The sequence below is a fragment of the Capra hircus genome, chromosome 10 (genome assembly GCF_001704415.2).
Source record: "Capra hircus breed San Clemente chromosome 10, ASM170441v1, whole genome shotgun sequence".
NCBI classification, from domain to species: Eukaryota; Metazoa; Chordata; class Mammalia; order Artiodactyla; family Bovidae; genus Capra; species Capra hircus.
In genome coordinates this window covers 41,278,464-41,293,639 of record NC_030817.1, presented here as the reverse complement: position 1 = coordinate 41,293,639, position 15,176 = coordinate 41,278,464, and the positions used below count along the sequence as shown (strand labels likewise).

At 39.3% G+C, this 15,176-nt stretch overlaps 1 protein-coding gene across 1 annotated transcript in view; it reads left to right on the top strand.

The window, feature by feature from the left end:
• The window catches only part of FBN1 (fibrillin 1), a 275,163-nt gene that overhangs the window by 227,721 nt on the left and 32,266 nt on the right, over positions 1-15,176 (top strand). The window contains exons 50-56 of the mRNA XM_018054172.1: positions 2,085-2,210; positions 6,648-6,797; positions 7,126-7,191; positions 7,461-7,577; positions 9,341-9,460; positions 10,971-11,093; positions 12,396-12,527. Of these exons, the coding sequence (XP_017909661.1) occupies positions 2,085-2,210; positions 6,648-6,797; positions 7,126-7,191; positions 7,461-7,577; positions 9,341-9,460; positions 10,971-11,093; positions 12,396-12,527 (834 nt within the window). The remainder of the gene's footprint in view (positions 1-2,084; positions 2,211-6,647; positions 6,798-7,125; positions 7,192-7,460; positions 7,578-9,340; positions 9,461-10,970; positions 11,094-12,395; positions 12,528-15,176) is intronic.

Sequence of the window (15,176 nt, the reverse complement as noted above, 5' to 3'; positions counted from 1 at the left end):
TACCTGTTTTTAAGTGCCAGTGGGTTGCAACTAAAAATAGCTTCCTGATTCCAGTTAAAATCTTTAAGTGATCACATTCAAGGTTGGATGGATGTGGCTATGTAATTTGTCATTGTTGTTTCCACTTGTAGAGTGGTAGAAAGATGTAACTACAAGTAAATTCTCAGCAAATTTTATAGTACTGCATTCCTCAATACATGTATCATTGCATTAAATGAAAGTCATTAATTGTCAGAAATTCATAAATAGAATGAAAAGGACTTTTAAGAAGTCACCTAGTCCATGCTCCCACCTTTAAACAAGTCTGTGTCTAGTCCCTAATGAGTAAGAATTGTCCACTTTTAATATCATCAATGAGAAATGTTTGTTATATATCTAATTTAAATCTCAGTCAAGGGATAATATTCTAAGTGAAAACATCAAAATTAGACCCAAATACAAATTACTGTGTCATTTTACTTCTATTAGAGGTCAGCATTATTCTCTCCATGATTAATGCAAAGTTACCCCTAAATGAACAGAATGAAAATATATAGAAAAAATGATTTTCAGAATAGTCAATAAATGTGTTCATTCTAAATCTTTGTCCCTACCCTTATGAAGCTGGCACCTACAGTTTGATTTCTACCATAGGAGAATCATAACAAGAAAAAAGGGAAGCATCTGAGTATTTTTACAAAAGTTGACTTTTAAGAAAAGATTGGATTGTGGGGGTGGAGGGAGTGTAGGGTTGGAGTAATTTGTCATCATCAGCTTTGTTAGCTCACATTTGTTCAGATTTGTTAGTTAATAAACCACAGGAAGCATGATGCAGTTATAAATGTGATATAACATGAAATGAGGAGGAGGCTGGTTTTACATTGTACAGAAAGATAATCACTTTGCATTGCACATTCCTAGAGTATCTGTTGTGTGGTATTTACAAAACTAAGTCAAGATAACAAAGTTAATTTCATAACTTCCCTTTACTTGGACCTCATGGGAATAAAGCTGTGTAATACAAATACTTTTGGTGTGGGTAGAACTTGTACAAACCTGAAGATAAAGAGTCCCAAGATATAAGAGATAATCTCTTTTGTTGGAAAAAAATATTTCCATTAAAATAGCGTGGCTGAGACTCAAGACTTACCTCTTTTTCACTACAAATTCCTGCTGAAAGTCAGGGGAAAAGATGGGTAAGCCTCTTGGAAAGAGTGGTCATATTTTTTCCATAAGTAGGGTCATCATATACTTGGCTCACCAAATGAAGACAATTTTGACCTACACTCACTATTCATGAGTGCAGGTCAACATGCATAAACTAGGACTCTCCCAGGCAAACTAAGACATACTCAAGCCATTCAGGATGCAGACCATCCTTAATTACCCCTTTACAGTAGATAAGGTATACTAATATGCTCAAGGAAACATGCCACAATTATGTGTGTCAAATTCATATTATCTAGATGATAAAACAAAAACTATAGTCTTTACATGGAAGATATCTTTGTGTCTTCAGAAAAATTAAACTGCAAATGAGAGACAGGAGCCTCATTTCCTGTGATGTCCTTAGTTTGTATTGCATTAGGATTATTTTCACAAGTATTAGTGTCCTTGTAAAAGTCAGTTTTAGGTTGATCGCATAAGATACTGTGGATGGGTAGAGAGGAACAAATTCAGTTCAAAGGCCTAGATCTCTTGCTGAGTAACTCATTGTTAAAATAATTAGAATTTCAGAGCATCTGCTTACTTTTTAGTGAAGTCAGACTCTAGAGTTTCTTGCTCCTTCCCAGTCGAGGGTAGTACGAAATTACTGCAACTTTTCTAATTATCTAATAAACTCAATCTGGGTAAAAAATGTTTCTCACTTCATCCCAAAGAAGGCACTTGCAGAGTCCATTTTTATAATAAGAACCAGCAAAACTAGTTTTTTAAAAGTCATCACAGCCTAAAGTCCACTCCAGCATTATGATACAGGGAAAATTTTCATTATTGGAAGAATTTTTGAAACTCAGTTAGGCTTTGTACTTTTACATTGTGCATTTAGTATCCGACAGTGTCTCCACTGTGTTTTGACTTTGTTTGACATGTGTACTTTTTTTTAGATATTGATGAATGTGTTGAAGAGCCAGAAATCTGTGCCTTGGGCACGTGCAGTAACACTGAAGGCAGCTTCAAATGTCTGTGTCCAGACGGGTTCTCCTTATCCTCCACTGGAAGAAGGTGCCAAGGTAAGTGCTTTTGACTTTTGGCTTTACACTTTCATTACTCTGTGTTTATTTGTTGTGGTTTTATTTTTTTTAAACATGGCAAAGCTTTGATTCTCTGTAAAAGAGAAGATGGAGTGTTTTCATTCACCCAGAGGTCTAATGATTACCATATGTCAGAAAGTTCATTTTTACTTTTGAGGTTAAAAACTCATCCATCATGTTATGGTTGCTTGTACAACAACTGTCCTGGCACTTTAAACCTGCCTCTCCCCCTGAGAACACAGATGCTGACAGGTCAGTCAGCAGGGGATCAGCCATGAGCCCCTGAACACGGAAAAGCCTAGGGGAAGTTCAGTTACAAGTTCTCTGCCTCAGAAGAGGTAACCTGTGTAAATGTGGGCCAAAACCTAGACTTTCAGACAGAAAATGCAGATTAACTCATGTGCTCCCAGGATATAGTGCCCATCTCTTACATCACAAGTTTTCTAAGAAAACAGAAAAATAAATGTGAACTGACCAGGATTCTTGCTGGCCCATAGTCTGTTTTCAGGAATAACACTTGTGAACTTCAGAAAAAGTCAAAAGGGGAGCCTGAACTTACACATGAGAGAGTTTATTATGTCTCAGAAAACTACTTAGACTTTACTAAAGAAGGCAATTGTATATGTCTGTCTACTTATACACACCAGTTTAATGAATTCAGGACAAAAAAAAACACATGGAAACACACATATCTCCCCCACAACCCCTACCCCATTCCAGTGGGGTTTTTGTTTGTTTTATTGATCAGGATTTTTTCTTAGTATTTTTTTTTTCACTTCCATATTACCAAGTAAAAGGCAATGGATGTTATTTAAGATTCCAAAAATTGGGCTTTAGGGATCTCAGCCTTGTCATTTATAGCCTAGGGCAAGTCATTTAATCTTTTGGAAGCTCAATTTTCTTATTAAACAAATAAGAATACCTACCCAAATAGTCTTATTGAATACATGACAAAGCTTTGTTCATTTCTGAGTCTTTCACAGACTCTTATGATTGTTATTCAAATTGATCAACCTTTTACTTTTCAACTGCTCATCTTGTCATGTGATATTTAGGGATGTGAAGGGGGACCATTGAGAATTCTCTGTTGGTTTGATCTTGCAGGTAGCTATCAGAGCCCCATGTGGATTTCTGGGTTGTGGGTGGGGCAGTGCTTGATGCAAGCAGATAATCAGTCTGTTTGGTGCAGACCAGCCAGATAAATTCTAGCTCTTGCTCCTTTGTTTTTGTGTGCCTTTGGCTTGGCCAGAGTTTGGAAGGAAAGTAGTGAGAAACCAGGTGTGAATCTGCCGATGTGGCAGGCCAGAGGAAATTCAGAGGCTATTAATTCAATTTGCACTGGCCTGTCACTGAGCAAGCTAACGCTGCAGGAAGACTCAGCCCAGCTGTGAGCAGCCCTGCCACAAGCTCAGCTCCAAGAGGCAGAGCCAGGATTGAGGAATGCGAGCAGGGAAAGTGACTTTTGTAGCTCTGATGAAATTTCAAAGGTCATTAAGGGTGCTTCACAGATGGACTGGTAAACAGGCATCCTAGCAAGCCCTCGTTAAAAGGATGCGGGCGCACACAAACTCTTTCCCAGTGCATGGCACCTTTGATTAAAACACCAATTCCAGACAGTGACCACAAAGCCAATGTAAATCTCCCACAGCACACAGATTTTGCTAGAGCCAGGGAATTAAGAGCTGTGTTTTTATTATAAGATGGCAAATTAGGAGTCAAGCTTCTAGTGCCCATAAAATTAGAAAATCCCATAGAAGAGAACCATGGATAATGTTTTTGAAGGAACAAATGGGATCTAGGGCTCAGGTGAACAGCCTCTGGCCCCTGCAGGCCACAGAGGTCAGTGAGTCACTCCTACCACGAAGTTCAGTGAAGGCACGTGTCACTTTGGCTCACTCTAAACTTCATACCTAGATTTTTTTCTGGGGTGAGGTGATCCAGTGGTGCTGGGGAGGTGGGCTGGGGTATGGAACAGGGTCAGTAATAAAAGGAAACGAGGATGAGAACATAACAGAGCAATACTAGTACATGCATGTATCCAGGTTTAAAAGATACATTTCAAGCTGGAAGACAGAGGAAAGAACTGAGTTTTGATATGCTTGTTGAGATTTCTTTTGAGTAGTCATTAAATTATATCTTAAAATAGTGATAGGCATAAATGATAAAAATAGGACCAGTAAACACAAAATGCTGTATGTGACAATGGACTTGAGTAAAGCAAATTCTGGGAGGAACGTGAGGAAGCCATGAGACGTGCCTGCAATTCAGAGACATACGTTCCATGCCGGGTGTCAGCAGTAATAAACCAAATATTTTGATTTCTGAAAAAAAAAAAAGCAATTAAAAGGTGTCCTTTAAAAAACTACAGTTTGTAAAATCTTAAAGCTTCTCAACAGAGACAACATTTGAATAGAAGAGATGTTGCAGGACAAGGATCAGCTTTTATTGCTCTTCACCTTCAGAAGAGTAGTTTGCGAAAAGGGGACTATTAGGTCCCCACCCATAACAAATGTGAAAATGCAGTAGAGCCCAGAGAGATCATTTATCTGAAGAGTTGGTAGCCATGATGAGTTCTCAAGTTCACTGCAAAAGCCAACTGAATTTGAGTTATTGGAGCCTGGTAAATATGGTTGGCTGATACTTTTACTTTAATTCATGAAAATTTTCCTGCTGTGATGTTTTGCAACTCAGTTATTCTCACATTGTCTCATTAAGATGGTAAAATTGTCTTAACTGAAATCATAAATGACTCTAATAATTTGCTACCTGGACTTGAAAACATTGACAGGAGAGCGCAGACCTGGTCATTCATAAAGAAAGGAGTATTGTGCAAAATGGAGCTGAAAACATTTCCTTAAAACCTGCAGATTTTAGCATCTGTGTAACTCAGAGGAGTTTGCAAAACTTTGGAAGTCAAATTTGAGGGCAAACACACTCCAGGCTCTTGGATGAGCTCACTTTTCAGAGGCACCCAATTTGCTCTATAAGAAATGGAAAAGTCAGTTTCCAAAGCTGCATCAAGCAATATTGGAGAATTTTGTAGGACCTAGATCCCAGTCCCATGCTCCATGTTGGAGTCGCCAAGAAAGAACTGATGTTAAAGAAATATATTCTTTATAGTAACAAATAAGTAAATTTTAATAAAATCAAAGTATATTAAAGATACAATTTATGTACCTCAAAATACTGATATTTTCTGCTTCATTCTTTAGTTTTAAACCACAAAATAACCTAAAAAGAAGCATAAATTTCGGTTTCAAAGATTACCCAAAGTCAGTAGAATCTGTCATGTATAAGCTAAAATTTATGTTTACCAAACAAAAATGTTATTATTCATTACTGTGACAGAGTAATATATAGGTTTACATCTTTTCTCACTTAAAAATACATTAATTAGAAAGAACCAATTCTTTAGTTTCCTTTTTTTATACTGTAACATTACTGGTATGGTAATATATTAAAATTGTAATAAAGTCAGAAAGGAAAGACGTATACCCTTTGAAAGGATGATTATTCTCCTTCACATCCACCTATCTTCCTGTCCTCTTTACCCTCCCTCTCTCTGTTGAGCCAGACAAGCTTCTGTGTGTGTGCAAGTGTGTACACATATGTGCATAAAATCTGCAGAAAACCTCACATATATTTTGTAGACAGAAACTGAATAGCTGCTTCAGTGAAATATCATTGAGTTCGTCGTATTTTTGCCAGTCCACAAAACTGCCACATCTGTATTTGCTCTATGCCTGGCATGTGGGGTTTTGTCTCCAGGGCTTAGGCGACACAGAATACACAGTGCAGTGTGTAGTATCACAGTGAGACCTAGAACTGGGAGATCTAACTTAACAGAGTGTGCTCACTAAATGTTAGTCCATCTCTGAATAAGGTCACTGATGATGACAGCCCTGGAATGTGACAGTGCTGGTTTTAATTATTCACATCAGATTGCTTTGGAACCTTGGATAAAATGAAAAGTAATAAGGTAAAAGTCACACAGATTTGTTCTTCAGATCATACTACAAAATGATACTACTATTTATCACTTTAAAGATCTCAGGCTTCTCTGGTGGCTCAGATGGTAAAGAATCTGCCTGCAATGCATTAGACCCAGGTTCAATCCCTGGGCCAGGAAAATCCCGTGAAGGAGGGAATGGCAACTCACTCCAGTATTCTTGCCTGGAGAATCCCATGGACAGAGGAGCCTCATGGGCTATGGGGTTGCAAAGAGTTGGACACAACTGAGCAACGAACTCTTTCACTTAACGATCTCAGCTCAGTTACTTTCATAATCACTAAAAAGTATGACTTTAGTCATAAGAAGAAATCACATTTAACAGGGTGGACTGTTTCTTACTCAATGTTATACAATAATGACTTAGCAGAAAAGCCACTGAGGGGTCTCTTGAATTTTTGCTGCAGATTTACGAATGAGCTACTGTTACGCGAAGTTTGAAGGAGGAAAGTGTTCATCACCCAGATCCAGAAATCACTCCAAACAGGAATGCTGCTGTGCCTTGAAGGGAGAAGGTTGGGGAGATCCCTGCGAGCTGTGCCCCACTGAACCTGATGGTATGTCTCCCGTCTGCATCTCTTTGGGGCATTCATAGGCCAGGCTGTAAGACTGCAGGCTTTCAGAAAATAAGACAATTTAATTGTTAAGTCCAGTTGAAATGTTCACTAAGATTATTTTATCTTAGGAGCAAGGTAGTTATTTTTTTCTGAAGTATGTTATGACTCGAAGCTGCCCAAGTAGTAGGTACCACAGCTCTGAGCTTTGTTAACTTTCCCTGGCTGCTGGGCTTGGACTGTTCATCATATTCCAGTATGTGCAGCCTCCACACGATATTTGCTCAATACCATTGGCCCACCCATTAACGAGGGTTCATCTCCACCACAGAGGCCTTCCGCCAGATCTGTCCCTATGGAAGTGGCATCATCGTGGGACTTGATGATTCAGCAGTTGGTGAGTGGCTTGCACTGGACTCTCAGCATTTTATAATATTCTCAACCAGTCTCTTCCTTGTCCTTTCTCTCGCTGTTATTTCTCCACATTTATCTTGGTAAATGAAGCCCTATTTTTTGGTATTCTCATTTAGATACCAATTATATTATTATATTGTATGTTAATATTATAATGCATTTCATTGACTAGACACTGAAACAATCATAATTTCCCTTTGTGTTTCTAAAAAGTTACTTTGTTGTTCACTGTTTTCTCCTCCTATGCTTAAGACATGGATGAGTGCAAAGAACCCGATATCTGTAAACACGGGCAGTGCATCAATACCGATGGGTCCTATCGCTGCGAATGTCCCTTTGGCTACATTCTGCAAGGGAATGAATGTGTGGGTGAGTAATGGAGTGGCTTCTTCTACAGAGATTTTACAAATCAGAAATTAAGCAATTCAGCATTCACACAAGGCTATATAAACACCAAGATGGGACAGAAATAAGTTTTATATACTCATTCATGTATCATTCATCTAGCAGTACTGGCTGGGTCCCTGCCAGGTATCAGGCACGGTGCTTGGTTCTTTGGCTACACTAGTGAACTGAGCCACAGGGTCCTTCCTTGAATGGGCCTTACAGTCTGATGACAAGGACACTGAACACATTTGAAGAGATGGTAAAATGGACAGCATTATAGTGAAAGCCTTTAAGAAATTTGAAAAAAAATGTAAATTGTCATAATCTTATTCTCTCAGTATGGAAAACACAAAATTTACCCAGATTCTGTTATACTTAGTACTATGAGAGGCTGCGTACCCAGGGTATCCTCTTGTTTTAGCCCCCTTATTAAAATTTCGAAGAATGGCTCCTGTGACTGACCTTTGACCTCTTTTATCTAAGAAATTCAAAGCCATTCAATGTAACCTAAATTAATAATGGCATAAATGGTGAAGGCTTGTCTGTGTGCATTAGAAAATGTTCTTTCCATACAGGGAATCAAGGTATGTGGTTTTTATCCACAACCATGGCTGTGGGAACTTAAGCAAGTTTTTCAGCCCTCTAAGCCTCAGAATATAATAAATATCATGCAGATATAATAAATATCATGCAGATGGATTAAAATATTTCTAATTACCTTACAGCTCTAAAAATCAGTGATACTGTGATTTTTATTAACTTGAAAGAGATGTAATAATCCTGATAGTGAAATGCAATTTCCCAGCAGAACAAAAGCAAAGTTGTGTTTTCTGTTCAATATCTTCAGTTAGTGCTATGATATATGTGAGAAATACACCTCCTCACCAGGGTCTCTCAGCCCTGCCCTCTTGCCCTCACTTTCTGACTTCAGAACCTAACCTGAGACACAGCCCTCAATAATAATCCATCACTTTTCTGTGCTCTAGACAGCTGAGATAGCAATGTTATTTCTCTGGAATGTTCCTTTCCCAGAGGAAGGTGTTCTCCCCAAGAAATATGTCAGAATAAGAACAGTCAATATTCTAGGTGGATAGATTAGGAGACATATATTTTTTAGACTTCCTTGGTAAGACTTTCTCCACAGTTGTTGAGAGAGATTATACCCTAAACATATTTCTTTCTAGCCTTTCTTCTGCCTAATGGAAGCCATCTGGTTTCCACAAATTCAACAAAATCTACTTGACTCTTGACTTTATCCAGTGTCTTAATTTTGCTTAACCTCTGGTCTCTTATTTTGCGTAAGTTTAGTCTTCTATTTTATATCTGGCAAAACTCCATCATGCTTAAGGCTTCTTGGAGAATGATGTAATATAAGGCCAAACTGGAGGTGTATTTCTAACATTAAATAAGCAAAAACTTTTGACTTATAAGAGAAGCCTTGTTTTAACCCTTTGAGCATCTCTTCCCAGTAGATGTATTTCATAACAGGAGGCTGGAGGCACCCATGGCAAAGAGCACAGTAAGGGCTAAGAAGCCTGGGTACTGTTACTGCCACTTAGCAAGTCAAATTTTACAGCTATAAATCTGTGGTAATTAGATGTGCACTCCTGTCTTGCAAGGACAGAATGAGAATGAACCAAAATGTTAGAGATCAAAGTACTCCGATGGAATTTGAAAGGTACTATCTGAGTCCAAGTCCATTTTCTCTCAATTCATATTTTGACTACACTTCTGATCACTTGCAGACACTGATGAATGTTCAGTAGGCAATCCTTGTGGAAATGGAACCTGCAAGAATGTGATTGGAGGTTTTGAATGCACCTGTGAGGAGGGATTTGAGCCTGGGCCAATGATGACTTGTGAAGGTAAGCCTCTTAAACCTAGGATAGTTGGTTGCATGTTCTGATCATAGGGATAGTAGTTGGTTGATTACAATTCTTAGTATTAAATACCACCTAGGGTATATAAAATAAAGAAAATCTGGGCCATGTCATCATTTCTTCTCTATGTGGCCTCCTCTCAGCAGAAAGTATCTGAAAAAGATGTAGGTGGTTCATGACCCAGGTGATGCCACATCTCATGCAGAGTTCTTCCTGGGGTCTCTACTACCACTAATATTTGAATATAACACCTGTCCTGTCTCCTACCCTCTTTTTTATTTTCTTTGCCTCCCCTTTTTCCCACTCTATCCTATACACCCTTTCTTTTTCTTTTCTCTTCCTAGAAACAACTACACACTAAGATTAACACCAATATCCTTTCTCTCTCTGGGGGCAATCACTGCAAAAGAGGCTGTCAATACTCTCTAAGCAACTGCCAGTATGTCTGGTAGGATGCAAGGAAAGAAAGGCAAGGGAGGGTGTGTCTAGAATAGCAGCTCTCAAAGGGTGGTCCCTGGATCAGCCACATCAGTGTCACCTGGGAATTTGTTAGAAATACAGATTTTCAGGCCTTGTCCCAGACCTCCTGAATCAGACTCTAAGGGTGGGACCCAGCAGCCCTCCAGGTAGTTCTGATGCACTCTTAAGTGAGAGCCACTGGTTTAAAAAAAGAATGAAGGTGACGCGATGGTACAGTGGGTATTAATGTGAGCTTTTCAATACAGATATTATCTATCAATACTCCTAGTCAAAGATGTTGGTGAATCTTTAAAGGCTGTTACTAGATCGCAATGTGGGATCGCATAGATGTTCTTGTCAGGATCAATGGCCTTAGGGAGAAATGTGCTAATCAAGATCTGTTTTAACCCTGCTTTTCTGAACCATATTCTGATGGTTCCAAACTATGCAATCTATAGAAACCACTTTTATCTATTAATCTATTACTATTATTCCTATTTAAGGCTATAACTTAAGCCTCAGTGTGAAGTAAGTACAATATTTCTATAAGTGTAAAATTATTCAGAATACTTTCTTGGGCATGAGAATCACTGTTACTTCACAGGATCCTCTTTTATCTGGAGAAGGATACTGGGGGTCCTGTCCTCACCACAGTTACTTAGCAGTTATTCTGGCTAAATGGGGTAAAACTGATCCCCATTTCACTGTGACTTTAGGGAGTGGTAACTGGTCAACTTGAGACTTCAAAGCCAGCATTTCTGAAAAGCTCCCTATATGTAGGATGACCTATAATTTCTCATCTGCCTAAATAACAATAATTATACCAGCACCATAAGTATAAACTGAGATTGTGCTGGAAGAACCAAGATGTATGATCACCCTACTTGGGCCAAATAAAATAACCAACTTATTTTATAATCCTGGAAATGCAGAGACTGCTTGGTCTATCCATGTTTATGGCAACTTTTGGTAAAAGTATATTCCTTTTTCGGTTGATGCTTATGGTCCATTATTCTCTTACTGCCTTCTCCTGCAGATATAAATGAGTGTGCCCAGAATCCTCTGCTCTGTGCCTTCCGATGTGTAAATACTTACGGGTCATATGAATGCAAGTGTCCTGCTGGATATGTTCTGAGAGAAGACAGAAGGATGTGCAAAGGTGAGACATTCACGTCAAAGTCATCTAAGCCAGGGCGTTCTAACTCTGTCTATGATGGGAAGTGTCCTTCCAAAGCATCCGCTAGCAGAGAAAGACTGGAAATTGGGGAACACTGCTGTAGTCCATGGACAATATGAAGGTTGTCATTGCTACATTTTCTCCTAAATTGTAGCTTAAAGCTGGGTTGAGGGTGGCACTGCAGACCCCTTTTTAGTTCACCACACATTGAATGCCTGTCACATCCCAGCCATTCTACGAGATGTGGAGATATAAGGGGGAAAAAAAAAAAAAAACTTCCCCACATATAAGAAGCTCAATATGAAGAGGCTGAGAGAGAGCTATGAATAATCATAGTATGATAGTTGAGAACATGAGAACACAAGGAAGGAATGTGAATAATAAATAGTCACCATCACTATGGAATATTATATTCCGAGAATGGGGTAACACATGGAGCTGACTTGGAACAATTTCCTTTAAAAGTGCTTACTGAACACCTGCGATTGCCAAAGTACTGGACTAAGCTCTGTTATACAAAGTTGGGTAAATCCTGGGGATCCTTGAAGAGCTCTGATTTGCTTCTCCCAAGTTCTTAAATGAGCAGATATCTGTTCTTTTCAAATGATTTGCATAGAATTTTTCTTAAAGGTAGGAAGATTTCCAAAGCAAGAGCTCCATGTCACATGCAGGCTAAAGTCCAAATTTCTCAATTCAGATAACATAAAGGGGAAAGATAAAGAGAAGGAAATGCAATAGGACAGAAAGCAAAGACTGAAGAAGAGCCACACTGTGCCAGAAAAGAGAAAATGGAGGGAAGACCTAGTAGAGAGGATATTTGTAGATGCCTGTCTTTTCCTCAAAGTGTAAAAACCAAATCTTTCATTATTATATTTCACAATGATTCTAATATGTCATATTAATACTATGATATTAAGATATCATAAGCTATATTACTTAAGTATTATATAATGGAAGCATTGGTTTATTATTAGTTTGATAATGCTATTATAATTATCATATTATGAAAGCTTTATACAAGGCCTTTTTAGTTCAGTATGTCAAAACTAATTAGAAATCACACTTCCTGCCTTTGACAAATTTATCAGCTAGAGAGAAATTTCTTAAGTTCAAAGAGGATTAGAAGATGCCTTCCCATCTTAAGAGACCAGCTCCCAAGAATGCAAAAGGAAGTAGGTTAATGTTGAAATAGTGTCAGTAAAAATTGGCTACTTGATACTGTCTTATGTTTAAAGGGCAAGGAATTAAGGCAGCTCCTTTTATGAATTTGTACATTCTTTCCAGATGAGGATGAGTGTGAAGAGGGAAAACACGACTGTGCTGAAAAACAAATGGAGTGCAAGAACCTCATTGGCACATACCTGTGCATCTGTGGACCTGGGTATCAGCGAAGACCGGACGGAGAAGGCTGCGTAGGTAAGGGCAGCCCCAGCAAAGGCGCTTTGAGTGAGTGCGAAGCGACAAAGGACGGAAGGGACATGGGCCGTGTCCTCGTGGATGCTGTCTTCTCCTTGGCCAGAGCCATCTTGCCTCTCTTACCTCCTATCACGACTTTCCGTGGAGGCCTCCCTGCCTCTTGATTATCTATGAATGCCACCAGCAACATCATTTCTCTCCCTCTGAGCTGGCCTTTGAGTGCTTTTCCAGGTCCATTTTGCTGCCAGGAGTAGAAGGCCAGGTATTTCCCCTCGTCCCTTCCTTTACTGTTTACACTGCTTTGCCGTTGTGGGTTCGGTTCTTCCCATTGCATTGGAATGCCTCCCGACTGGCTTAACTTTGCTGCTGCCACCCTAACATTGAGTACAGTTGTTCAGTAAATTTCACTAAACCAATGGGATCTACATCCAGAGAATCTGGTCTTATCGAGATTGAGGCCCGGGTCCTGGTAGTTTTAAAAGCTCCCCAGGTGATTCTAATGTGGATTCAGCCTTGAAAAGCATAGTAGACTGGGGATTGGCAAACCACAGTCCTAGGGCCAAATTCAGCTCGCCAACCTACCACCTGTTTTTGTAAATAGACTCGTTTTGGAACAGAGCTGTAACCATTCATAATTTTCCATGGCTGCCTTCATGCCACAGTAACAGAGCAGAATAGCTGCAACAGAGATCAAATGGCCTGCAAAGCCTATATTATTACTGTTATTACAGAAGTTTCCTGACTTCTGCTTTAGTTAATGAAGAAAAAATACTAGAAAATTTCTACATATGCCCTTTCTTATGTTGTCAGTCAAGAAGCTTAAGAACCATATTGTCCCCTTCCTCTGTAAGATACAGATTTAAACGGAAGTTGAAGAGCAGACTTTAAAAGCATAGAAAAAGCATGTGGACTTATGATCACTCACTGGATCTTCTGGGAACAGTGCTTCTCAGCCTCAGCTGCACATTGGAATCACTTGGAGAGCTCAGGTCCCACCCTCAGATATTGGTTTAATTGGTATCAAGGTGGCCTTGGCATTGCAAATTTTAACCTGTTCCAACTCTCTGGCTCTCATAAGATCTCTACTTCAGGGGCTTGGAATTATTCTCAATGGGAGCACCTAGGCAAATTAATTTATGATCTTTCAACTCTCCAGCTATTATCAATACTTTTTTTAAACTGGGGAGACCGAATTATGATTTATTATTCCTTAATACTGTTGAAGTATTATTATAGGCATAATCTACATTGCATCAGAAGATTAGTGTAGACAAACTCCCTCAGGTTAAAACTCACCATCATAGACATTATTCTAGTGAGTACTGTAATATTTCTTGATCTTTTTTCCACCTTCATTTAAAATAACACTCTGAGAATTCTCTACACATACAGATATGGCAAGTTTTAAATTTAAGTGAAAAACCTAAGTGTACCTAAAGTGCTATCATCTATAAACATGCTATCAATTATGTTCTTAAAAGGGTGGAGGTATATCACAGATATGGCTGTATTTGTTTGTAATGGGTATAATTCATCTCTAGGAGGATACTCCAGAAATGAGCAGTAGCACTGGTTGCTTCCTAGGAAGGAAGTTTGGTGGCTGGGGAAGAGGAGAGGAAGGGGCACTTTGGGCTGTGTATTCTTTTGTACCCTTTGAATTTGGAACCATGTGAATAGGTTCAGTTCAGTTCAGTTGCTCAGTCATGTCTGACTCTTTACGACCCCATGAATCGCAGCACACCAGGCCTCCCTGTCCATCACCAACTCCTGGAGTTCACTCAGACTCACGTCCATCGAGTTGGTGATGCCATCCAGCCACCTCATCCTCTATTTTCCCCTTTTCCTCCTGCCCCTAATCCCTCCGAACATCAGAGTCTTTTGCAATGAGTCAACTCTTCGCATGAGGTGGCCAAAGTACTGGAGCTTCAGCTTTAGCATCATTCCCTCCAAACACCAAGGGCTGATCTCCTTCAGAATGGACTGGTGGGATCTCCTTGCAGTCTAAGGGACTCTCAGGAGTCTTCTCCAACACCACAGTTCAAAAGCATCAATTCTTCGTTGCTCAGCTTTCTTCACAGTCCAACTCTCACATCCATACATGACCACTGGAAAAACCATAGCCTTGACTAGACGAACCTTCGTTGGCAAAGTAATGTCTCTGCTTTTCAATATGCTGTCTAGGTTGGTCATAACTTTTCTTCCAAGGAGTAAGCATCTTTTAATTTCATGGCTGCAGTCACCATCTGCAGTGATTTTGGAGCCCTAAAAAAATAAAGTCTGGCATTGTTTCCACTGTTTTCCCATCTATTTCCCACGAAGTGACGGGGCCAGATGCCATGATCTTCATTTTCTGAATGTTGAGCTTTAAGCCAACTTTTTCACTCTCCTCTTTCACTTTTATCAAGAGGCTTTTTAGTTCTTCATTGCTTTCTGCCATAAGTGAGGTGTCATCTGCATATCTGAGGTTATTGATATTTCTCCTGGCAATCTTGATTCCAGCTGGTGCTTCTTCCAGTCCAGCATTTCTCATGATGTACTCTGCATATAAGAAGTTAAATAAGCAGGGTGACAATATACCTTGACATACTCCTTTTCCTATTTGGAACCAATCTGTTGTTCCATGTCCAGTTCTAACTGTTGTTTCCTGAC